General features: G+C 41.3%; 1 protein-coding gene across 2 annotated transcripts in view; it reads left to right on the top strand.

The window, feature by feature from the left end:
- Nucleotides 1-26,571, top strand: part of LOC113167341 (protein jagged-1) — a 36,881-nt gene that overhangs the window by 5,979 nt on the left and 4,331 nt on the right. For both annotated transcript variants that reach the window (XM_026367882.1, XM_026367876.1), the window contains 7 exons: nt 14,178-14,235; nt 18,852-19,100; nt 20,422-20,476; nt 20,656-20,786; nt 21,965-22,084; nt 22,576-22,689; nt 25,064-25,177. In XM_026367882.1, coding sequence (XP_026223667.1) covers nt 14,178-14,235; nt 18,852-19,100; nt 20,422-20,476; nt 20,656-20,786; nt 21,965-22,084; nt 22,576-22,689; nt 25,064-25,177 — 841 coding nt within the window. The remainder of the gene's footprint in view (nt 1-14,177; nt 14,236-18,851; nt 19,101-20,421; nt 20,477-20,655; nt 20,787-21,964; nt 22,085-22,575; nt 22,690-25,063; nt 25,178-26,571) is intronic.

Raw genomic sequence — 26,571 nt, 5'->3', positions numbered from 1 at the left:
GTCTTTATAAACGCGCCTCATGAGAGAATGATACAATTTATCTTAACTAACTATCCTTCAGTTCTTCAAAAATGTTTTCTTGACTGCTCAGAGCTCATGTCAGCACTCAGGGTATAACCCACACCAAAAGGGAAACGCGTAGCTTTATTTTAAAACGTCACAAGCCGTGAAGTTTGGGAGCCACTGGTTTAGACCATGCGCTACTAAATATAATACACTGAGATCTTCAAGTCAGTTAAATGCTTTTCTAAAGTTAGTTATTAAAAATAAAAACATCATGATTGTAGCAATAACTCGGTTCTTAATAATTGGTTCTTGGACTTTAGTCCCTGAACCTCCCTTGTAGTTTGCTATTTACACAGTATTGTTCTCATCCGCTGTTCTCAGTCTTTCTTCTCTAGTACTTACGTTAAAAACTTTCTCATTTCTTTTTTTTCACTACACATTGAACAGTCTGACTCTCGATCAAACATCACACTGCTGGCCACTCCATCTTGTTCTCTCATTAAAGAGCAGACCAATTAATCTCCCAGCACCACAACAGTAGGAAAATGTGGCCAAGAAACACATATCGATTCTCTTTTTTCCTCCAGCTCTCGCTCTCTCTCTTTTACATTAGTTTTTCTCAATAATACATTAATGTGGAGTTTTTGTTTTCAAAGACTCCTTCATCAAACAAAATAATGTTTGTTAGCTTGTATTAAAGATTTTGCATTGGTATTCTTCACTATTACAGTATCTGTGTAAGTCATCCGTCTATCCAGGATCCTAAATGCTTGGGGGGGGGGCTGTCTCTGGGTGAGAGGCACCCATTTGTTTGCTTTTAACAACTCCTTACAAAAAGTATAAGACACTTTAATGACAGTGAACGACACAACACTGTCGTTCAGCACGGCGCTTGATGCTAGGTTCCATTAGTGTGTCACATATCATATCAGTAATTCATACTTGTTTATCAGTCAAACGAGAGCCAGACAGAATCCCTCTAAAATGACTTGGCAAAGACACCAAGGAGTGAGCTGCAATTTTTTCTAGGGATCTAAGAGATTTTATTTGTTTCTCTTTCAGTTAAAGAAATCCTCCTGCAGTCTATTTCATTCTTTCTTTTTTCCGCCTTTGATCGCTCCCAGCATGCTTGACTAGTTTCTCATAATGAAGGTATTACATAAATAGCTGCAAAAGGCCCTGTGGTTCTAATTCATAATCATACCGTGCTGTAATAATGTTTGTAATTTCGCACAAAACCTGGGTGAAGCTCCAGATGCACACAGGGCATGACACAAACACACACTCCCAACATGTACAGAGTATAAGACAATAGGCCCCTGGGCACAGACATTTAAAAGGCCCCACAGCCCTACAAGACCCAAAGATTGAAACAGGCTCTCTGGGATCATATTCCATCTCTATTTGTGTCTCTTTTTGGTAGTTTTGCACGTCTTTGTGGTCATTTTGTTTCGCTTTAGTCGTTTCACGTCTCTTTGTTGTTTTCTGTCTGTGTGGTTGTTGTGCACATGTTTGCAGTCATTTTCTGTCTAGTCACACTTGTTTTGACTTTTTGGTTGTCTTCCTTTTCTTTATAGTTGTCTGACTGACTTTCCACTAAGAAATATGAACAGTCCCTCGATACAGAGGCTTAGGTCCGGGGAGCCTAATGAGGGATCTGAAATCCATGACTCTGAATGTATCCACATTGACCTGCGCAAACACACAGCATACACAAGAACCATAGTTGGCTCAGATTTCCTCTTCTTGGTTAGTATCAGTGTGTTTATCTGTGAGACTCACTGTCCCAGAGCCAATTATCCACGCGTATCCACGTACAGTTTGCTTCTGTGTGTGTTTCTCTGTGTGCGTATCTCACACTTTCTTTGTGTTTTTATGTTCCACCGATCTGTACACTGTGGAGGTGTGTGATTGGCAGTGTGAGAGTGTGAGAAAGTCCTCGGTCAGAAAGCCTACCTGGATCAGTTTCAGGGCTGGGCTGCAGGGTGGGCCGGGCTGGGGGGGGTGGTTGGGGGGTGCGTTTTTGACTAAAAGACTCGCTTTATCCGGGGCCATCTCTCAGACGTGGAGGATGGTGGGTGGAGAAGGAGGGGAGAGAGGGAGGGAGAGTGATCCCCCCTGCCCCAGGTGAGGGGATGAACAGGTGAACACAATCATCATGAGGAAAGGTGAGCTCTCTCTGTCTCCAGCCCTCCCTCACTTGTTCAGTCTTTCTTTCTCCCTCTAATCTCTTCAGGGAAATGTGTGTGCGAGCAGTTTTTGTATCTGGATTTGCTTCTGAATGTGACAATAGTTGAAATTCGTTGTGTTCTGTTTGTTTTGCGTCTAGAGTTGGAAGCCTGTCTGGAGGTTTTCATCCATGTTAGGCTGCTGTAAGTCTGCGATGTGATTACTCTGGTTAAAGCTGTGGACGCTTATTACCAGCCGTTACTGCGGGGGTCCTGTATAAGGCAATGTTTGGAGAATTCATAAAAAATACAAACATGAAGAAGAAGATTCAAGACTGTGTGTCAGGCATGAGGGAATGTAGTGTAATGAGGGGCAAAGGAAATGGCCACAGTACACATTAGTTTGCTTGCTGCCTCAGTTTATGTACCTTTTTTCTATCCGTAAAACAAAAAAATTAAAAATGGAGCCCAAGGTGACATTTTTAAATGTATTATTTGTCAAAAACCAAAATATTAAGTTTAATCTCATACATGACAAAGAAAAGCATCACATGTTAGACAATGAGGAAATAACATGATGAAATTCTTTCTTTACCCACAATACATCCTCAGAGTTTTTAATGTACTGGACATTCATCAAAACAACACAACCCCGTACTTCATAGTGTCTCATTATGAAAAACGACACAGGTAAATCATCCTGTCCATGAATTCATATGGAAACTAGAATGACACAGGGTGTGTCATGCCTCCGCTGTTTTCCCTGTCTGATCTTCCGTCTGAGCTTAAAACCAGATTTTTGTTTTGCCTTCTGGTTATCTAGTGATCGTACAGATAGTCTGAGGGATGTGGCTTCATTTTGACCCCAGTGTTAGACTCACAGACACACAGTGGTCTGGGATTTCTTTAGCTGCAGCAGCTCCGCAGAGACAGAGAAAGCTCAAACACTTGATAACTGTGAGGTCATGTCTTAAAGCCCTGGCTCTCTGCTGGTGGTTTCATGGTTGAATTGTTTGGATGATGAAGGGAAACACAGCGACTGAGTTTGTCTCTGATTAATCTGCTGCGGACAAGTGAGTGAATGAATCAGAAAGATGAATTAAAAGGTTACGAGAACACAAGTCAGCAGGTACACAGTGCAGAAGATTCGGTAATATTACATGTTTTATATGTTTACTACTCAACATATAAAGTATACTCATCTATTTAGCCTAAAACCACCAAGGAACTGAGACTGATGTTTCCCGTAGTACCTGAAGTAGTCCATCAAGGTCTAGCTAAGGCCTTGTCTTTTGTTAAAATCACCTGTGATGAATGGCAGTGTAAGACGAGCTATAGAAGTACTGTTAAGATGAAGTAAAGGAAGTTCCCTCCATTTATAACCCTCATTTCAAGTTTTACAGCTCGTTCATGGTCAGGTTCACCGCCGGCGGCCATAGCTGTCTCGTCATGGGACAGACTCGCATTTAGCAAAGAGTGTGTGCGTGTGTTGTTTTAATTTCAGTGCACATCAAGTTTGCTTCTCTTGTATTTTTCAAGTGTTTGCATAGATATTAAATTGCATAGACATTTGCAAATTCATGATGCACATACAGATCATAAAGACAAGGAATACAGTCAACAGATAAGTCGGGGTGTGCTGATGCTGATGTTTGGTGTAGGTAAGCACAGAGATATGAGAGTCAAAATACATAAGATCATTTCTGTTAAATGTCCATGTTAGTACCACATGCTGTATTCCTGTGGTATTGATTAAGCCACAAATCATATAGGAACTACAGTTTCAGTCCAGCTGAGAGTTAGCAGAAGTGCTGACACATTTGACTGTAGTAAACATACTAATACCACAGTGTAAAAGTACTTTAAAAGACTTTATATATCTTTGCACCATTCATAATCTAAGCGACATGTAATATTTATTTATACTTGAAATGGGACTAATTTGAACTCTTTTATACGCTGTTGTTATTTTGTTAATATATAATGATGAATCATATCTTATAAAATGATTGTGTGATCTGTATGTAAAAGCCTAGTCTATGAAAATGTACTTTAATGGAAGGGAGCAGATCATTTATTTCTTTATTTATAGTAGCCTATAAATTGCCAGATTATAAAAATATTAAATGACTACTTTCTGCACATTACTGAGTAGATAAAGTTTCTTGTCTGTGTATACTACAATAAACTCATAAACACTTTAAATACAGTATTCACCTATATTAATGGGAATGCACTAAAAAATAATCTACAAATCTCATGTATCATGTTCATGTAATCATGTAATGTTTCAGTGGAGCAAAGAAAAAAACTGTAAAAAAAAAGCGGCGTCAGTGGCAGACGTCTTTAAAACCTTAAAATCTAAACCTCAGCCATCTGTTTTTTTCTAATGTAGGTAAAGCAAAGCAGATCCTTCTCCATTACATTCTTTTCAAGCAGCCTGGAGTTCTAGTTGGCATGGAGTTCAACATGCAAAGTGCGGCCATCATGCAAATAAGTTCAGGTACAGGTGCTGTGAGCCGTCTCTGTATGTTCTACTGTTATTCTACTGTGATCGGCAGAGAAGTGTGTTGAAATGACCGGTGGTGGTACTAATAAAGATACTAATGCAAGCAAGTCCTAAAGGGCCACAAGTGCATGCAGTTTTTCATACAAAGCAGAAAAGTTGGGAAGTATAATTTAATAGCTGACAATACATTTAAAATAGTATTGTGCTGCTCAGAGCTAAGAAATTAGGCAGAATTGTGCTTCTGCATGGTACATGTAAGCAAGTCTGTGGTGTGTGCATTCACAGACATTTGCATTTGTCTCCCTGTTATACTTGATGATAGACGTACATGTCCACCAGGGGCATTGTCGCATTTAGCAAATCACAATTTACTTAAGACATAGAATAAATCCAGAAAGGTAAATGTACATTAAATTGATTTATATAATCTAATCATCTCGTCTGCTAGCCACTCCTCTGATTTCTTTCCACCTTGATCAACGCTTTGTGTGGGTCGGCGTAGATGTTCAGGTGCGCCTTCAGAGAAGCATAATGCCACCTATAGTCCATCATCAGTTTTTGTTTTTACAACTTCTCATTAAACAAACCTGAAATCATATATCAATAGAGAGCTTTAGAGGTAGGCTAATCTGTTTCCTTTGGACAGGGCCAGCTGTTTCAAACTGTTTCCAGTCTTTCAGACAGGCCTGCTGGCGAGCATCATATTTAATGCACAGTACACATGAGACTGTACCGTATACACGGATGTCAAAACTTATGTAAAAGCTCATACCTGAAATAACTGTAGGGGTAGAAAAGTTTCTCAAAATGTAAGTAAAGTTATTTACTTGAGTAAATGTACAAAGTTACTTTTACAGAAGAAACCGCCTCAGTCATCATATAGGAAACACACCCACACACACACACACACATGCTCTAACACATGCTTTCTTGTAACCTTTGCATTCCTGCTGTGCGGGAGCCAAGCCGAGGGCAGTCAGCGACGGGAAACTAAAAAAGAGGAGCATAGTTGGAGCTTTCTCTCTTTCCCGAGTCTCCCTTTCGCTCTTTCTCCTCCTGTCTTTTGTCCCCTAATTGACTCTCCTCTGCAGCCCCTGCATACCTGTGTGTACACTGATACTGCTGTGCACATAGTTTTTACATACTCAACTTCAGGCATGTGCACAGACACAAACACACATTTCTATTTATAACCTTTTCAATTTTCCCACTATGGATACACCCGGACATAGGACAAGAATTCATCAGGCAGCACACAAAAGAGACTAAGAAGGTTAATTCCATTAGGATTCAGAGCTTGTGTTTTTTAGAGATAAGTTAATAACTCGAGGGTAAATGTCTCAAGGGAACCATGTTTTAATGATTTCATTTGTGTGCAAATTGGATTGAGAGTAGGAGTCTCTTTATTAGGAGAGAAAAGAGGCAAAGGAACCTTGATTTACATCATCGCTGTAAAATTACAGTGTGTCCCTGCCTTTGGATGTGTCATTGTGTGTCACTGAATACAGATCAGAGGTATACAATCTTTTAAAAGGCTACACATACAAAGGTGTAGTTACAGCACAGACCTTTCTGTACCATCGATCTCTGTTTCTCCGTCCTTCCTCCATGTTGAACATCTCTTAGCCGTCATCTGTCGCCCACACATGCCCTCTGCCTCATTCGAATCCCTTGTTGGAAACCGTTTGTTCTCCTACAGTGATGTACAGCCACATCACATCCATCATTACACAGAGCAGGAACAGCTGTCATAAATACTTCTCTCTGCTCTGCGGTTTCACCTCACTGGGAGCAACCATGAACACTTTGAAACATCACATTGTGAAACATTTTCTGAGCACAGCCCTCAGTATGGTTTTAACTCTGTGTCATGATGTCTCTGCAACTCTGGTTTGACAGTTGCTGTCACTCCTGTCCACTCAGATACACATCGTCCTTAGCTGGAGTATGATTGACTTACTGTACGTCAGTGTGTGTCACTATCGTGTTATAACCCCCAGCTCTCATTCTGTCATTCTATCTGATGGGTTTACTGTCTTGATTCACACTTCCAAATGATGTGGAAAGTGTGAATAATAAACTATAACTATATTTAACACGTCAGGTTTATATTTCATAGTGAATAGCATTTAGTAAAGGTTTATTGCTTACATATCCGAGCAATAAACCACACACAAAAATGGAGGCTAGTTATGTGAGCTTAAACGTCGTTGTAATGCTTCATTGTAAAGGCTGGCGATTTCATTTCGTTATTGTCAAAAAAACCTGTAACAGGACTAAAATCATCAATGAATTGTGGCTATGCTCCAGATCCAGAGTGCTCCAGAGCTCCAGTTTTGTTGAAAAACTATTAAAATACACTGTAGTGAGTCAGACCACTAACATAGTAGTTTTCACAAAGAACACCTCACTTCATTCTTGACTCTTTTTTGTGGAAATAATTTCCAAAACTTTAAAAACCGATGGTTGCCCTCAATAGAGGATTAATCAGGTTAGATGAAACCTGTGTAGTACAGACTATGTGAGAAGTATAGCTGTGCTGAAAATGGCTGGTAAAAGTAACTGGTAGTTATAAAAGTACATGCCCAACCCAATCTACAGACAGTCCACTGTGGTGGTTTGAGGTTACAAGGTTTAGCAAAACTGAAAGACGACCCACATTCACAGGTAAAGAAAAGCAGAATTGTAAATTGATACACTTGAACTTTGTGCATTCATTATCACTAAACACAGAGTGGTTAACAAACACAATAAGCCCTAGAAGGGGAATTTTAAAGCTAGAAACCTCAGTGCCTGGTGACAGAATCAATGACTTTTGTAAAGCTCCTGCATCATGGTCATTCTGTCTCTATTCTTTAGCCTGTGCTATTTTTACTAAACCTCCGTTTAAGAGGTAATGCCAAACCACAGAAACTCCGGTCAGTATTGTTCTTAAACACTATCCACTAAAAATTGAAGTCCAATAAAATGTCCCTACTTAGGACACTTCTCTTTTTTGGGTAACAATTTGATTATTAAGATACTGTTGGCACCATATACAGACAGATCCAACACCACTCCCAGACATGTTTATTTTCTCACTCATAACGTCTCTCTCTGAAGCTGCAGCCACTGATGTGAAATGTCCAGTGGCTAGACAAGGTAATTTCCTGCGGAAGTCAGAGAGGAGGAGGGGGGTCAGTGGGGATGAGGGTTTAGGGTCTAGGTTGTGACGAGGGATATGAGGGAGGGGTGGGAGGGTCAGAAACAGCTGAGATTAATGGGCAAAAGCATAAAGTAGATGTAAGCCCAGCAGAGGAGAGAGTGAGTCAAGATAAAGGAAGTGGGAGTCATGGGGTGGAGGAAAGTGCAGGGAGGTTTGTAGATCATTTCAGTGTGTGGCACAGGTGTTTTGGGTGGGGGGGTATGCGTATCATAACGGATTACTCACACTACTGAGAGAATCATACACAGCAGGAGGTAAAAGGGAGGGGGAGGGAGGGTGATGGGAGGGAGGTTGACGTGGAGGATGAGGCCAAGTCGTAAGAGGTCAGTGAACCCAGCTAACTCTACAGGACAGACAGGGGTACAGTGTAATTATATACATATACTCAAGTACTTTACTTAAGTTCAATTTAGAGATGCTTTATCAATCAATATAATGTGCTAATTACACTTGTACCTACATATATTCAGACAAAGAGCTTATGCAGGAGAAAAGGGAGGATAAAAATGCATACAAGCCTCCTAAAAATACAGTGAAGGATAAAAAGGGTCACAGCAGATACTGTAGCTGTAATGAGGCACATTTACTTCCACATCAGTCAGCACTCTAATTCCTCCATATCTAAATAAAAATGCACCCACATAACTGAAACATGAAGGAAAGGAAGATGAATATGTTCAAACCATCAAGCAAAATAAGCCCAGGACATGCAGTATAATACCTTTTACTTTCTAAAGTTTGAGTTAATTTAGTTAATGCTAACCCTGTGCTTGTACTTACAGTAAGTGAAGGCTCTAATGTGACTCCCACCGCTGGCAACAGAGAGTCAGGAAGAAGAAGGATGATGACAAGATGGTAGCAGCAGTGGTGGTGGTGGTGGTGGAGGAGTAAATGCAAAGTGAATGAGGGCGAAGAGGAGAAAATAAAATCTGATGCTAATTATACACAGAATGACAGAAAAACAGAGAGAATGTGAGAACAGAGGCATTTAATTATAGAGACGGGGTCATGGGAGCAGGGTGGAGCGCATGACTGCACATCGGGCGTCTAATTCTTTGTGTCATGCTTGTGTCTGTTTTCCACCTGTGGGTAGGAAGATCAGCGCCACCATCGTGCCTCTTGGTGTGCACCGGTCACGTCTCCATCCAAAGACACTGATTTTACTCTTTGTTATTTGAAGACCAGAATCATGTTTTGCACATGGTTGCTTAGACACACAACATTTGAGTTTGTTCCTCATTCCAGTGGAAACCAATCTTTCATGCTGTATCGTTTTTTTTTTTTTTTTTTGACCTTTCGCAGTATTCAGCACTGTCTAATTCAAATAACATGAAACTGACAACATGGTGTCAGCATCCACAGGTTGTTATGTAGTCACAGTTGTCGTACGCACTTGTCACAAAATGATGTAAACCTGGAGCTTTGTCGCTGGAATAGTAATGGCATTGTTACTGTGGTTACCTCCACCACTAATTTGTAGTGCAGGTGAGGTGTCGGCCATCCAAGCAGGCTCAGGCACAGCTGCTGCCATGACAACCGTTTGTGTGTCTATGTTGTTTGGCGTGTTTGCATGTGTGTGAGCGTGTGATTTCTGAGTTTTTAGATACAACAGGTGTATAAAGACAACCAATTGCCGCCGATTATTGCTATTAAAAGTTTTGAGAAACATTTGGAGGTAACACCAATTTCCATGCTGCAATTTCCAAACACAAATATGCAATTTGGTGCAAATTATAGATAAAATGGTGATTGTGTTTAGTTGGTACACTCCCAGTTAATTATTTGCACAGCAGATCAACGGAACATGCACAAATATGACATTTGTTTGCAGGCAAGCATAAAAACACTCTCCTGTCTCGTTCTCACTCCACTTTTTCACACTTAATTAGCATTACAATTTTAAATTTAATAGCATAGTATTTTCTAGACCTTGCTGTACTGTCTGAATTTCCCCCAAGTACCAAGTTATTTTCAATATACCAAATTAACAGGAAACAGACAGAACTGCAGCTCTATTGTCCAGTGCATAAAATCCTGCTGTTTAAACTGGTAAATTCCTCTTTTTGGGTACTAGAGTCCCCATTGTAGTAAGTAGACTGATATATCAGGATTGAATGAAAGCACTGTATCAGGATATATAAAGACTGCTGCCAGGGTAATATTGGCAGCCTGTGATTTGCCTGTGTGCAAACATGTGTGTGCGTATGTATGCATCAGTGTGTGAGCTCTGAGGGGAAATTCCTCTCTCAGGGCTGGGAGTCCTTCCTGTCATAGAGCTGTGTTTGTACAGCCTGGCTTTGTCGGGATATCCTACCCTGCCCATGTCTGAGGGAGAGAGAGAGAGAGAGAGGGAGAAGGAGCGATAGAGGGAGGGATGGCAGGGGGGGAGAAAAGGGCACCAGGAGGAGGGGGGAGGGAAAGATAGAGAGGAAGGGGTCAGACTGAGAAACTGAATGGGAGGAATGATAAGTGCATGATGGAAAACAAGGCAGACTTTTTCAAGCCTTCATTTAATATAATTGGACATGCCATCACAAATGTCTGTCCACTGGTTTGAATTAGCATAGTCTTCTCTAATCCTGAGCTTTACCTCTGTTAGACTGCTGTGAGGCTGCAGGCGAAGGGGCAGAGCCAGACGACCAGACGGCCTCCAACCCGACAGAAAGAACAATTCATCACCCAGGCTAATTCTCATGTTTTGATGTTGTCTTGTCTTTTGGGATGCCCCCGCTCTCTGAGGCCATGCCAGGCTCAGACCATCTGCACAGGTCATGACTGGCATCAATGAGAGAGTCATTCAGAGCTGACTGAACAAGTATTGTTTCTGTACAGGAGCCACAGTGAACAACCTGAACATGCAGAGAAACCAGGCTCAGATGTTGCAGGGAAAACCAACCACAATGCTGCGTTGTGGAGGAAATCAGATACACACTAGACTGTGTCTGGCTGCAGTTTTCATTTATTTCTTCAATACAAATTGATCAAGCTAAATTGCAGCTATAAATAAACAGCTTAAAGGGCACACATGTCCATCTTGATTTTTTATTGGGTAAAAAGAAATAAGTAGTAATGAATTGTCAGTGCATTTCATGAATTTCTGGAACAGAGCTGTCATTTATGTTATTAGTGCCACATGTGCCTTTCCTGGCTATGAAAACTCAAAATGGCTGCTGTGAATAAGGCCTGTACATCTGGTTCCTTGGAGAAAGATACAGAAACAAGTGCTCACTTGGATTCATGTTAGCGAAATGTATTTAGAAAAAGAGGAGGAAGCATTCATCATCATTCATGATGATTTTTTGAATTAATTGCATGAAAATTAAATAAAATGTAATTTCAGTACAATTAGACTCAGCGGATGGATGCTCGTAAAGGTGCATTCACTTGACCGTTGTCGTCACGAATGGCACGAATAAGACTGTCGTGTTGGTGGTGGAAAGAAGTATCACTTCACTGACGTCAACTTATCAGTCTCTTCTCTGTGATGTTTACTGATTTTCCTTTTTGTGCATGTTTTTTCAAACAGACTAGGTCACCATGCTTCGGAACGGTTGCCGGCCTTTCCGACGTCACTTTGTGATTTGCTGTGATGCTCATGTGAATGTGTGTGGTTTGGAAATGTTGTCAGGAAGAGCCTGTTGTAGGTGATTGTCTTAATGGTTTTACACTGGCTTATCAGTGGTTGTTATTGTGATTTTAACTTCTTCGCGTGACCCCTGAGGGCTTCCATACAAGACTGCAAACTAACTGCAGATACACCCTTCCTGTGTCAATTACTGAATCGTGACTTACCTGGCCCTGTGCATTTATTGGTGAAGAGATGAGGGCATGTGTGCTGAGGAGGAACTAAATAAGAGAACAAAAGAAAAGGGCTCTGGATTCCCCCAAGGCCCTGACCTGTTGTAACAACTGGCAGAGGGTGTGGACAGAAAGAGGGAGATGTGTAAACGGGACATTATGTTTTGATTGACCAAAACATAATGTCCCAGAGCTGTCCTATTGGATTTAGGTCAGACGAGCGTGGGGGTCAGTCAATGTTATCAATTCCTTGATCCTCCAGGAACTGCCAGCATACTCTCACCACATGAGGCCGGGCATTGTTGTCACCATCACTGACCCGCCATCAAACCGGTCATGCTTAATGATGTAATAGGCAGCATTACGTTATTGTCTACTTCTCCAGACCTTTCATGTCTGTCATATGTAGTCCTGGTGAACCTATATGGCAAATGCCAATTGAGTTCCAGGGCTATCAAAGTATCAAACAAAATACGTTACCAAAAAGGGCTGGCAAAAAACACTTACAAAGGAGGAGGCACAAGGTCATCCTGGCTGATCGAGGACCAGACTGGACATGGCTAAATGAATTCAGTGCTGATAAAGAGACAAACACGGCCCTGCTTTCATGCGACTTAGTCTCAGTCTCCACCTTGGCCAGCTACAACAATAAATGTGATGTGAGGATGAATCATGTAATAAAATCCTATTAGAATTATATATTAATAATACATTAATTCAGGTTTGATGTATGTTTTGCTGATACAACTCTTTAACACATGATTTTGAATGCAGGACTTTTACAGATTATTCTTTATTGGTATTTACATCATTATAGTGAAACGCAGTCTTAGACCTCACAGTGTTCAGATGTAAATCACGAATAACAACATTACTTCAGGTGAGAGTTTTAAGCCAAAGCCTAATGACTCCAGCTGGTCCGTTTGTGGACTACCTGCTGTCTGACAGCCTTAATGAACTGGCTGCAAACCCTCTGCACCCCAGCACATCTCATTAGCACCGCGGCTTCTAAGTTTAGCTTGTGGGTGTTTTTTTCCATTTCCCCTCCTACATTGTTCTTATCTTATCCTTTCTCCTTTCTTTTGTCATGTCCTGTGATCTTCCCTCTTTTATCTCGTGATCTGCCTGTTTCACGTTGGTCTGATCTCTTTCTCCATCACATATCTAAAAATCGAACTCCACGAGTCCCGTAAAACATCTCTTCACAGCAGCTGCTGCAGTTTCATTTCTCTACGTTTGTATTATTTTCTTTACATAGTCACCACATAATTACAATTTCAACCCACTTGCACATTCCTTTTCTCTTGCTCTACTCTCCCGTCTCCTCTGTTGTACTACATATATATAGTAGCTGTATTCTCGACACAAATTCCTGAGTCAGTGTTTTCAGCCACACTCATTTTCGCTCCCCTAACATTTTGCACCTTCACTGCAACCCTTCATCTTCTCGCCTGCTCCTTGTGTGTTGCCTCTTATCGCCCCTGGCTAACTTTAGCAATGCTGCAGACCTCCTCCGGTTAACCTCCCTCTGAGTCCATCTCTCCTTCACTTCACACCTCAGTCACCTCCTTCACCCATCCCCTCTACCTACCCTGCTTCATCTCTTCCTACTCATCCTCCTTCTAGCAGCACACTCCCTCGACAAAGACGTGACTACACATCCATGTTGCCCTTTAGGAGAAATGTTTCCCCCAGTGCACAATGTGGTGTGATTTGCATGACAGACACTCGTACAGAAAGCAAAGAGAGAGAGAGAGTTGTAAGGAAACTGTTGTCTGAATTATTCATCTCTGGTCCATAGGATGAAAAGATGCAGCAGAAAAGAGGGAGAGTGAAGAAAAACACCTGTTCTTTGTTATCTCTCCAGAGTGTGCTATCTCTGTAAGGTCAAAGTCATCATTAAACAGCAAGCTTATACCAGAGCCGCTTGCTACTGTACTGTACTGATAACCTTTACATACAGTGACTTTATCCCTGCATAGGGCTCAGAATATTAAGAAATATTCAGATTCAGTCCTGTAGACTGTAAATCCATACCACTATCCGTCTCAGATTTGCAGGAGAAATCTGCCAACTCGCGTACAGGCTCCGAAGACTTTACTCAGAAGCCATAATAACCCATCATCCCCGTGTGTCATCTCTCATCTCTGTCGTTTAACATCCACATCATCTCTTCCTCCGTGCATGGCTGCAGATAGAGGTTTTCTTGAATCAGCAACCTTCTGCAGCCTTGGTTTGTCCGGGCAGTGAATCTCTTCTGATGCTTGTCCTAGGACAAGGCCTTAGGGAGCAGTGTGTGTTTAACAGGTGACACTGTGATCACCAGGGATCATGTGAACCAGCTGTGTGTAAAACATTTTTGACTGTATTCATAGTGGTTATGATTGGTGAGAGTAATTTTTTGTGGTTTTATATGATATTTAAATCCAGAATGTATGTTGGTGAACATGTTTAACATGTCCAATGTTTTGTTTTTGTTTTCTCTTCACAGAAGTCCTTCTCCCTAGTGTTGGAGGCTTTGGATTATGACAATGACACATCAGAATCAGGTAAAGCAGCAATTTATGTATTTGTATGAACTGTGTCTTTTTTAGTCATGTGGAACATTAAAAAAAACAAATAAACAGAATAATTAAATGTAAAAATATAAACTTCAATAATAAGTGTGATTTGGAGAAAGAAAGAAAGAAAGAAAGGTCATGATGTGGTTCAAGTTTCTACTAAGAATGTGCATCAGTTATATTTAACCACTGCCTTGGATGAAGTGATATAAGATAAAAAATTAATGTTTCAGTTAAACTAAAGATCAGAAAGTTGGTGAATTTGCTTTAACTAAGGCTAACTTTGACTATGGCTAGCTTGAGTTACAGATTTCTGCGGTGTTTATAGTTTATTATGTTCATGGTTCTTCTCCTTGGCTTAGATATTTGCTTGCTTTGTCACTTGTAAGTCGCTTTTAATAAAAGTGTCAAATAACTAAGTGTTAATTTAAATGTTTGTATGTAAAATGTTTATATGGGTCATCAAAATGTCAGATTCTGTTTATTATTGTGCAGTTTTGACCTTACAAACATCCAGGGAACCTCTTGCAAATGGTTTAGAGGCTCCCTGACAACTGGAAGTCAGATATTAATCTCTTCTTGTCATAACTGTACCTATCTCCCGAATTATTGTGTGGAGTTTTATTGTATTGAATGTAACAGAAAATCTGAACCAGGCATCTGTCTAAAATGAGTTTTTCCAGGGTGTGATCAAGTCTGACCATATGAGAAAGTCAACACTGTATAGATCAAACTGTGGGTACATTTTTCTGGTGCAGTCACTGAGGTTTGGTGTGTTTTCAAATTACACACCTCCAAGGACTACAAATTTTTATATGGTAAACACATTTAAGAAAGTAAAGTTCTGGTCTCAATTTGACCAAATATGTAGTAAGTGTATTTTGACTCTGCAGTATCCTCTACCATGCCTCACCAGGAAAACAGTTATCTAAGTTTAGCTTTCAACAAGCAACATTTTTATGGAGGAAAACAACATGTTTACGAGTACGTGTGGTTTGACATGATGAAACAACGGGAAAATATCCTCTGTGACTTTATGTCTGTGATCATACGAGGTTAGAGGGTCTTTTATCCAGACCCTTTAATTTCCTGCTTGTTTCCTTGTTGTTACTTCTCATAATCAGGGAAAGCTCCATGACAGGGAATGTGAGCTGAATGCTATAAAAAGCAGAACACACACACACACACACACACACACACACACACACACACACACACACACACACACACACACACACACACACACACACATACATACACACTGACTGAGACAGATGTTCCTGTGCCTTCCTCATTCCTGTCATGCCAAAGTCCTCCCTTTCATCCCACCATCGTCTACCTCCCTCTCCAGCAGAGATGCAGTTGTATCCAAAAGATGGCCTAGATAATGAGAATCTGGGAACTGCACCAGAAGTCTGTCCTCTCTCATCCATCCCTCCTTCCCTCTGCCCTCTAGCACCATTCTTACAGCTTGTTTGCATTATCTGTCGTTTTCACCTGAGCTCATGACAGCCCTTACATTAGGTTTAAAGCCGCTACTAGCCCGGCAGCTTAGCTCAGCCCAAACACAGGAGTCCTGTCGCAGTCTGACTGGACTTATCAGGCCCTGCTGTTAATCAGAAAGGATTACTACGGAGCATGATTGTACTTTCTGAACCATCCTTTGGAAATAGTGAGAAAATATGATGTTCTTTGAGTACTGACAGCATGACCTTCACTGAGTTTTGTTTTAATCAAAAGTTCAGTAACTAGAGCTAATGTGCAGGGGCCTTTGTCTATTAAAGACTACATCCAGTTCATCACAACATTGGTTGTAGCTTTGACTCTCATGATGGCATGTGAGCCCCTTACATAATAAGTATAACAATCTCCATTGGGACAAGAAACACAAGCAGTCAGACACATTGTAAAGTGAAAAGCAGTTTAGCTAAATAATTATAAACTCCTTCTATTTGAAAGCACCTGGAATCGTCCCTCACTGCATACAAATACTGTACCCACTCATTAGTGGGTACAGAATCTCTAATAATAGTTTGAGAACGAGATTCGGCAAAAAAACATTTAAGTTTATATAGGCTATACTAAGCGATAACTCAGTGTTGAATAGTGAAAATGTGGGCAAGTGAGTGAGAGGCAACTAATTCATATTGCAAATGGCAGCCGGCATACTGGCAAATATGGATGTTTGTTTAAAACCCAATTACTTATGTCTCTTGCCCAGTTTGACATTGTTTCCACTTTCTCGGATCTTATTGTTGCTTTGCAGAGAACTTTTTATTGTGTATCTTTGCGATTCTTCTGTGTTTGGTGAATTGCTAAATTTCTTGGTCACGGCCAGAAATGTGGCATGAAACCACCTGACAAAACTGTACACAAAATGGGTACCCACTCATAAAAACATTGCTGTCTTGCTCTAGAAGTCAAAAACCCAACATACAGTACTTTTAATTTTGACAGTACAGTGTTGCAATTAACTGGATATATATCAAATTAGCAGGTGTTTCATTTTCTCTGTGTTCATCCTCATGCTCACATATTTATTTGGTTATTTTGAGTGCAGATTTGCTGTATTGACATAGCAATCACAGCCACAAAACTGCCACCAGTGTAGGAGAGAGAAGTGGAATTCAATATTAGAAGTGTTAGAGGCCAGCTTGTCTCTAAAATTCAAGACATATGCTTCGTCATTTTGTTCAGAAGACACTAAGTCTGAAAAGAATCAAACTGTAAACAACACACAACTACTTGGAGAAAAGTACATACATCAAATATAAGGCACACACAAACACTCTCTGACTGATATATAGGTTTATTGATTTGTTAGCTCAGGTGATATAAAACAAGCAAGTCAGGGTTTTTTCTCTCTTCCGCAATGTTTTTGCTGCCAGAGTCTTGACTCAGGCACTTCACGGTTAATACCAGGTGGTGGGGGACAATTACCAGAGACCACAGGAAGAGACTTAAGTGTTTTCCACCTGCAGACATGATCCCCATGTGTCTGCTGCTTATGCTCTGTTTGATTTTCTTTAGTATGCTTTTAAAAGCAGCTCATGGCTTCTTGTTGCTACTGTATTTTTTTACCATCTTATATTTGTGCCTCTCTCTCTCTCTACTTGTGATCACTTGTTATTGTGCCATCACATCTAATCACATTAGAGGGGAAATCAGACACCTTCCCCGCTGTGCTGGATGATAATATGGTTACTTCTTTCTACTCTTCTCGCTCCTGCCCTCCTTCTCTTCTGGCAGAGAAATGGTGATGATGAAATTAGCCCTTTGACATGCTAGAATCATAAAATAATGAAAAACCCACAATGCACTGCAGTAGCGTGATGAGTGTTTGGAAAACTTGGCCCACAGCTTCGACTACAGGCGGAGGGCAGTGTAGGAACGAGGCAGTGGCCGAGCTAACAGTTTGCTCGGTGAACACTCTGTTCCCTTTCCTCTTTTATTCTTTTAAACACACACTCAGGCACACACACACACACACACACACACACACACACACACGGGCAAACTCACACTCACAATTTGTGGCCATGTTTTCATTCTTTTGTGTCAAACCACAGTGATCTCATCTCTCCATCAGGCAGTTTGTTATGTGTGTGTTAATAGCTGTCTCCCTTCCTCTTTGACTCTCTGTGCCTCTGTCTGTCACAGTCACTCACACACACACACACACACACACACACACACAAAGAGAACACCCTTTCTCGCCATCACCAACTAAGTTCCAACAAGGCTTTTCCTAACTGGGGCACTTGCAGATTCTTTCCTACCTTATAATACACATGTACATACATTGAGACACACAGATATACATTCAGACACCAACCCACACACACATGTTCTCAGTGCTTTGTGTGTGTTAATACCCTGTCAGAGGAGATTATTACTGAGCTGGGGGCGACAGCGCCTCCGGGAAATCCCCCCCGGGGGTTGGGAGCAGCAGGCACTGCCCCAGTGCGGCCCCGGACTCGTTTGGTCGTCTCTGGTGTTCAGGCTTCCCCCTCTCTTGTCTGCAGATCTCCAAACCCTTTTCTCTGGTACTACAGTTAGCCCTTGTCTCCACTGATATTCATACACAACTGTTTTTCAGTTCTCTCCAGAAATCCTCACAGCCTGGTCAACAGCAATGACAGTGTTCCCCTGATGAAGCAGTGTTAGAGAAGCCCACTCACTGACATCGCAGATATATTTTGAATGCACCTTTTTTGTTTTGCGTGTTCTCAGCAGAATAGTTGAAAAGCTGGGTGTTCTGGGTGCATCTTTGGGTGAATCGTTTAGGTTGTATGGATCTCGGTTTTTCAAAGAAAAAGACCCCAAAACCAGACACACATTTAGTGATTAACGGGTGAATGTAGTGGAACATTTAGCAGCTGGAGAGATATTTCCATCACTTGTCCGCTTTGGACGGAAGAACTGCGAAAGTCAATGTTACAACTTTGTTTGTCAGGTGGCCTGAAACACAAATAATGCTCATGCTGCTCTGTGCTGGATAAGTGAACAGGCTGCTACCATGATCTCTATATCACCTTTTATCACATTAATGTCTGTCTTAATTAATGACTCCTGGGCCACTGTTATTTTCCGTCCATCTTTAGGTCAGTTGATCGAACGCGCCCTCCTCTCCTCCATGCTGAACCCTGGTGAACAGTGGCAGACGTATCGTCACCATGGACGGGCCCTCAGCCTGGAGTACCGGCTTCGCTTCCGCTGTGACTCCAATTACTACGGACCTTTGTGCAACAAGCTCTGTCGAGCCCGTGATGACTTCTTCGGTCACTTTAACTGTGACCCCAGTGGCTCCAAAGTCTGCATGGAGGGCTGGACGGGGCCAGAGTGCAAAGAAGGTGAGGGAGAAGCTTAAATCTGTGGTGTGCTGGTCCATCACTACCTGTGCACAGTTCTTGTATACAAGTTCCACGGCATAAACATGGAATGAATTATTTAAGGAACTCCACAATCTAACATTACAGTGATGTGTAAAAATGCAAAACCACTGTGACCAACCTTAACAGTGTTTTCTAACTGAGTTTCTTTCCAAAGTGGTGTAGTGTGTTTGGAAAAATGGCTGTTGCTTGAAATTTAAGTTGGTATTTAAAAATCTTAAATAAAACCACAAATGTCCCTGAAGACACAAATCGTTTCTTATTAATGGCTACAGCATGACGTGAGACCATTTATGAGAAAAACAAAAAAAAAAAATTTCTGCTTTCCGTTTATTTTCCCATAAGCCTCAGACGGGGGTTTCCTCTGTACAGATACTTTCCAAGGTTTCTTAAAAGGTTTGTCCGTGACGGTGCCCTTTCTTCCTGGCTCATCTTGTCCTCGTAAGCCCTTTTGTTGTGATTAAAGGCTGTTAAAATAAACCTGACTTCATAAGTAATTTGTGAACCAATGATTTTGTGTTTTGGAACCTAACAAACAGATGCACTTACACACATTTAAATAGAGATGTAGCCCTGAAACAACCACCTGACTGGACTATTAATGTCTGTTCATAAATGTCCACACGCACAATGTTTTTTCATAAAACTTTTTATTGTACACACTTACTTGTGTTAATGTTGGTAAGAAGAACATTGACATTATATTTAGTTCATATCAGTTATTGTCAGTGGAGAGTACATGCGGGGAGGGAGGATCTTCTCCATCTGTCTATGACTCATCAGCTGGATGACCTTACTGCGTGACCTCGGAGCTCTGCCATCATGTTGTGGTGGTAAAAGTGAACGTAGGAAACCAGAGTGGAAACCATTGGAACCCTGAAGGACATAACTAGTTTAAGGACATCCTGCAGCTCTGCCCATCCCGCCTGTGCCTCACTTCATCTGACTTCCTCCTCAGCAGGTTGCTGATTGGACTGCAGAGGAGCAGGAAGTTTAAAAAATTACCCAGGCTCACTCAGTTCCCCCCTGAAGCCGACCAGCGATGCTGAAGTTTAGGTAGTTTTCAGTCTTGAGTTCACCAACTGGCAGGGATGGGGGAAACATCCAGGTCCTTCTTTTAAGCAAAAGAAGCAAAATAATCCTGATGTAAATATCAAAATCATTGAATAGTGACTTTTAAAGATGAAATAAATTTTTTTTGACATGTTAAGGGTTAAGTGATACCTGCTGTGTAAGTAGCTGGTTTCTAATCTTGAATAACTCTCTCTTGTTGTGTCCACAGCGGTGTGCAGACAGGGGTGTCATCATGGCTCCTGTACTGTACCTGGAGAATGCAAGTAAGGAGCTTTCGTCATTTCCACTGTAGACACTGTAACACCAGTTCATTTTGACATCTGTGTCCTATTGTACAAAGTTACATCTTCGTGGGGGAACGTTCTGATTGTAGTTTTCTCTATTAATAATCCTCTGAATGAATCGAGAACAAACCTGTGCCTGCTCTTGTCTTTTCTTCTAGGTGTCATTATGGCTGGAAGGGTCCCCTGTGTGACCAGTGTGTGACATTTCCCGGCTGTGTGTACGGGAGCTGCACCGAGCCCTGGCAGTGTGTGTGTGACGTCAACTGGGGAGGACTGCTGTGTGACAAAGGTCAGATATGTGACCTGCTAAGTGTCGGTGGGACAGAACGTTCCCCTTCTCCTTTTTTTATTTAACATTTCAAACATATAACTGGAGTGTGTATTGAGGCAACAACACTGACTATTAGACTCAAATAATTACTGCTTCAATTTCCTGGCTTCTCACTGAATAAATAATTCTCTGATCCAAAATGAGCATGGCACGCAACCAGATTTTTTGTTATGTGGACCAATTTTTTTTTCTTTTACTGTTATGATACTGTACAGACGGTTAAAAGATGAAATTCAAGCTGTGTTTTGAAACCTATCGATGGATTGTGATTCCCAGAATCTCATTAAAACAGAGACATGACTAACAGAGACAAATTTATTACATTTATTACATATAATATATTCATTAGAAACACCATGGAGATCACTGATAGTCACACTAATGACATCTTGTCATCTAAAACCACACTTGTTGTTCTTGGCATTTGTCCACACCTGAACTTACTAAGAAAAGGACTGTGTCATCTGCATAAAGATGAAAGAGTCTTGTGGTGTATTGTGTGTAGGTCAAGAACTGATATGTTAGTTTGTTAGGAACAGTTCTTCTCACACTTTCCCAGGAGCAGGAGCTAACTGACCTTCTGAGTGAGATGCCCCACCCTCCACTCTTACTGTTCCCACCACACTAAAGGAAATACCCAGAAAATAACCAACCACTTCCCACCTCTGCACTGGCATGGGAGCTGGGATCCAGGAGTCAAACATGTGCACACGGGGACAGTGTATTGTGTTGAGGAAAGGTGATAGCCATGGGTAAGGTGAACGTGAGCGGGAATGGGCTGGGTGCTCTAGGCTAGGTGGGGTCCTAAGCTGTTTCTGTGCATTCAGAAAGGCTGCAGTGAGACAAAGAGACCTTACATATGGATCACTGGATCATTAGCAGGTGTAAAGCTTTAATCACCACAAGCCTCAACACTGAAGTCAACAAGCCCTGCAGCTACTGGTCTGCACAGTCAGCACATGGAGCGGACCTTGGTACACCTCAGTCTGTCAAGTGCTGCAGTCTTTATTAGTATATATAATATTATTATACCTTTGTTTCTTGTCTTTTATTTTCTCCTTTATTTTGTAATTTCTTTGCTGTTTTTTTTAAATATGTGAGCATACTTGAGTGATGCTGCAATTCCATGGTTTCAGATCTAAACTACTGCGGCACTCACCAGCCTTGCAAGAATGGTGGGACTTGCACCAACACTGAGCCCAATGAGTACAAGTGTGAGTGCCAGGAGGGTTTCAGAGGACGCAACTGTGACATTGGTGAGTACCGCTTCACCAGACAGGCACTGAATTTATGTAATGTACTGTATGTAAGAAGAGATAGAGAGGAAAGAAAGCAGAAAACATTCCTTTACTACTACTATACAGTAAGTAGGTATACAGTAGATCCACTATAAAGAATGATTTAAACGTGATCATAAAATCTCACAAAATAATGAAGCCCCTGCACAACCGTAGTTCACCTACTTGCATCTTAAAATTAGGCTCAGTGGACAGCTCCCTCACTGCTCTTGTGGTCTGTTTTATCTGTTACAACGGGACGACTGAGACATTTATAGCTGTTGTAGAATAAATAACTCAGTGACTTCACATAATCCCAGCTTATACCTGACTGAGCATCCATCAGAGAAGGTAATTAGGGGAAAGAGAAGTGAAAAACCAGGGCTTTCACAGTGTCCCTTGCTCATTATTCTCGTTATTTAGTCTTTCCTTATCTCTTAACCTCCTCCATCTCTTTTTGCCTCCATCAGTCGAACATGCCTGTTTGTCGTCCCCATGTATGAACGGAGCCACCTGTGTAGAAGACCCAACGGGTTTCAGCTGCGTCTGTGCCGACGGCTGGACCGGACAAACCTGTGCAGATGGTGATTGTCAGTGACACACACACACAAACTTGTCGCTCATGCTCACAGCTCTGAGCTCAGGGGCTGGGCAGTGGGAGATTATCTGAGACTGGTTGTTACTGGATCAAAGCCAGTGAGTGACTAATCAATTCAAGAGAGGAAGCTAAATTAGCCTGAACACAAACAGTGTCATCAGCAATCAGTGATCTGTCTCGCCCTCTGTCTCTGCCCCGCGTGTGTGTGTGAGTGTGTGTGCGTCAACATGCACTGAAGAATAGAAGGAGAGTGAGGTGGAGCAGCATTGATCAACTCTATTGTGTTGATTAAATGTGAACACAGGTGACACTGAGTTATGTGTAGTTTCAATGGCAGTGAATCAAGGGTTTATTGTCATGGGCACTTAACAAACGTTATCACAGATATATTCAGTTGGATCACACATCACACATCACACGTGGAGGAGAATTAGGTGAGAATTTGTGCTCATGATGTGAAAATGGAGCGAAAAATGTCTGACAAATAAACTTTGCGTAATGTAATGTTCTTTCTGCGCTGTGAGGAAACCGAGACCACTGCTGGATGTTAAAACAATACACACTGGTGTTTAGAACAAGAGTCAAGTGTTGTTGTTGGCTTTCGTCCTCATCAGATGTGGTGACATTACTTTGCTGTACAGTAGTCTGATGTTTATTCTAGTTAAACCAGCAGTTACAATGGCTGCTCAAAAAAGATAAGTCACAGCCACAACAATAACATTATGGCATGTGATCTGGTCCAAGAGAGTTTATTCTAAATGTGCAAACATACTAGACCTACTGTATATTATACCACATACACATGAGGAACACATAATTAAGTGTTTTTTTTTCATGTCACAGTGAACTAATGAACAAATGTTCCCCAGTGTTTATCTTGAGATCAGGACATTTAAGGTGTGTTTACATGCACTTTAGTTATTATTGGCTTTCTGCAGTAACCAGATTTCTTAAGCAGTGTGTAAACAAGACGCGTGATTTCTGTAATAAGAGTACAATATCTGGGAAACACGTTCAACACAGCCACATTTCTACAGAAGAAACTAGGTCTTTTGGCCATGTCACCCACAAAAAACAACATAAAACAGAAGAAAATAGGGGAAGAGCAGCGTAGAGAGATGAAAAGAAAAAGATAAAATAAAAATAATAATTTGATTAATATGATTCAAGTTGAACTAAACCACGAGAGAATGTTCAGACTTAAAGCAGCAAAGATACCCAAGCTCAGAAATGCAGGATCACACAGTTCCCATGATCCAGGTTTCAGCTGGTGTTGTGCTGTTGGCACCAGGTAAGACTGGATCAATATGCTCTCGCAGATCTGTGTGTAATCAAACAGCCTTCCTCATCCTCTGCTTTCCCCTCGATGAGGATAAACAGTGCTGCAGGTCGGTCGCGGGCGTGTAAACACTTGAGCAAGAAGCGTTTTATCAGAGGGAGAGAATAAGAGGAGAAGGACAAACAGAATGAAGGAATGAAGGAATCGTTTATTTTTGTTTTGGTTAGTGACTCTGTTATTTGTTGCTCGAATGCTGGTCTATCTCTGTGGGGGGAGGAGGCTCTCCGGGGAGTGCACAGTGATTGTCACTGTGCATGACAACCAAAACCACAACACAGCTCTGCTTGCTATATAAAAACCTATATTAATTAAAGGCTTCTTTGTTTGTTATGAATTCTCTGTCTAGTTTTGGAAGACGTGCCGCTGTTGGCTTGACGGGGTTATCGTTACTCAGGCTTGCAGTTAGGGTCAGGTCAGGATGGAAAATGGTTGTTCTGCAGGGTTAGGTAAATGAAACAAGGTTATGAGAGAGACAGAGAGCTCTGGACTGAAAGATGAATACCGTAGATATGTGCATGGGAAAAGTTATATTGCCACTACTGCACAAATATGGCATGTTTAATAGGAAGCTATGCATGGTTAACCCCTACACTGACAGAGCTGAGCACTTCTGTCTGCTTTCTCTCATATTCCCTCCACTTCTTTATCTCTTTTAATTCTCTTTTCGGGGGAATGGAACCAGGCGTGGCAGCTCCATTTTCTATTTCTATTTAACCCCCTGTCTCTCTTCCCATCATCTCTTCCTGTATTTAAATTCACTGGTTTCTTCTTGTCCCAGGGAACAATTTTAAAGGTTTTAGGTGTACTGCAGCATGTGATTGTATTTTGTTACTGTTTGTACAGAAACCAGAGCAGCAGAAAAGAGAAAACAACCAAAGCGTCCGTGCAGCAGTGCTGCATTTTAGATCTCGAATATCCACATGGTGGCATCACACACATTTACACACACTCTCTTTATTATTCCCATTGCCATTCTACGGACTTGTAGTTGATGTTCAGTATTTTCTCTTCCTCTTCGCAGCGGTGAGGCAGTGTGATCGAAGCCCTTGTGGACGTGGAGCAACGTGTCAGGAGACTCCTGGAAGTTACCGGTGTCTCTGTCCACCTGGATGGACCGGCAGAACGTGCCAGCTGGGTCAGTGGGTCAGAATTAATCAGCTGTGTTCAGGCTTTTTAAATACAGCATGCTATAATTACATTCAAAGGCTCACTGCCTCCGAATAATGGCAGCCTGTATATAATCTAAAATATGCAGATACACAGTGACAGTATGCTTTAATAGGGAATAAACAAAGCCAAAATGACTAGGGCCAGACAAAATGTCGGTATTAAGTGAATTATTCCATGAAATTAATGATAAATTGTTATAAATTAGTTACTCAATGTCCAGTTTATTTAAACCAACATTTGAGTTTCATTTATTTTAAATAAGCATGCCAATACCATGTATCCTGCATCTAGTCAATAAAATAGAGACAAAGCAAAGACACTAAGTTTGGTCCAAAGGAATTTTATCTGATTAGCCAATGCAATATGTTTAGCATTATTTTTCTAATCATGGTCACTTTTCATCATTAAAGTCTGTCACTGCAGTTGTTTATACGCTGCCCTCATAATGAGAAAATCTGATATTTAGCATCTTCAGAGCAATCTGTTCAGAGGGGGTTTTAACACAGCTGCAGAATAAGAGCTATATGTGATAATGAATTGCATTTAAAGTGAAATATGTTTAAAGGATTATCTAAAGAACCAGAAACAACCAGAACCACGCTAGTTCTCCTACTAACTGTGGATCAGTGTTCTCCAAATGCACCGTTGCATCTCTTGAGTTGAATTTGCTCGTATTGACATGTATGCTTCCAGAGGGTTGCTGTGTTAAATAGTACAGCAGAGGGAATATTGTACCCCGCAGGTCTCACAAGCACACACACACACACACACACACACACACACACACAGGCTGTGCGTATATACACATACAGAGGCTCGAGGGTTATGAAGTAAAAAGTGAGACATATTTCAGGATGACAGCTTCTCCTACTCCTCTGTGTTACAGTGATATGTCACTCTGACACTTGATAATCCCCCATAGTTCCACATCGCAGGTCAGTAGCTCACAGTACAGCACACACGCACACATACACAAACATAAGTGATAAAACTCTTTATAGCCTGAGCCGATCAGCAGAGCATCAGTATTGCCTCAAATGGGGAGAGCCAATTATACTTTCTATCAGTTTCACTCTGACTTCTGTTCCCATATACAGTGGCAAGAAAAAGTATGTGAACCGCTTGACTTAGATAAAGATGAGATCACATTTTAAAATAAATTAATGCAGAAAACCATTAAATTCCAAAAGGTTCCCATGTGTTTTCTTGCCACTGTATAATACTGACTTATTCTTTTCCCGCAGATAACACCCCCCTCCACACACATACACACACACACTCTCCAGCAGTGCTAAATCCTAATAGCCCTCTCACTGATGGTAACAGGTTTACATTACCTATAACTGACTGACTACTTCC

Source organism: Anabas testudineus, chromosome 13 (assembly GCF_900324465.2).
Source record: "Anabas testudineus chromosome 13, fAnaTes1.2, whole genome shotgun sequence".
Taxonomy (NCBI): Eukaryota; Metazoa; Chordata; class Actinopteri; order Anabantiformes; family Anabantidae; genus Anabas; species Anabas testudineus.
Note: the sequence above shows the minus strand (reverse complement) of the source record. Positions and strands in the feature narration are given on the sequence as shown.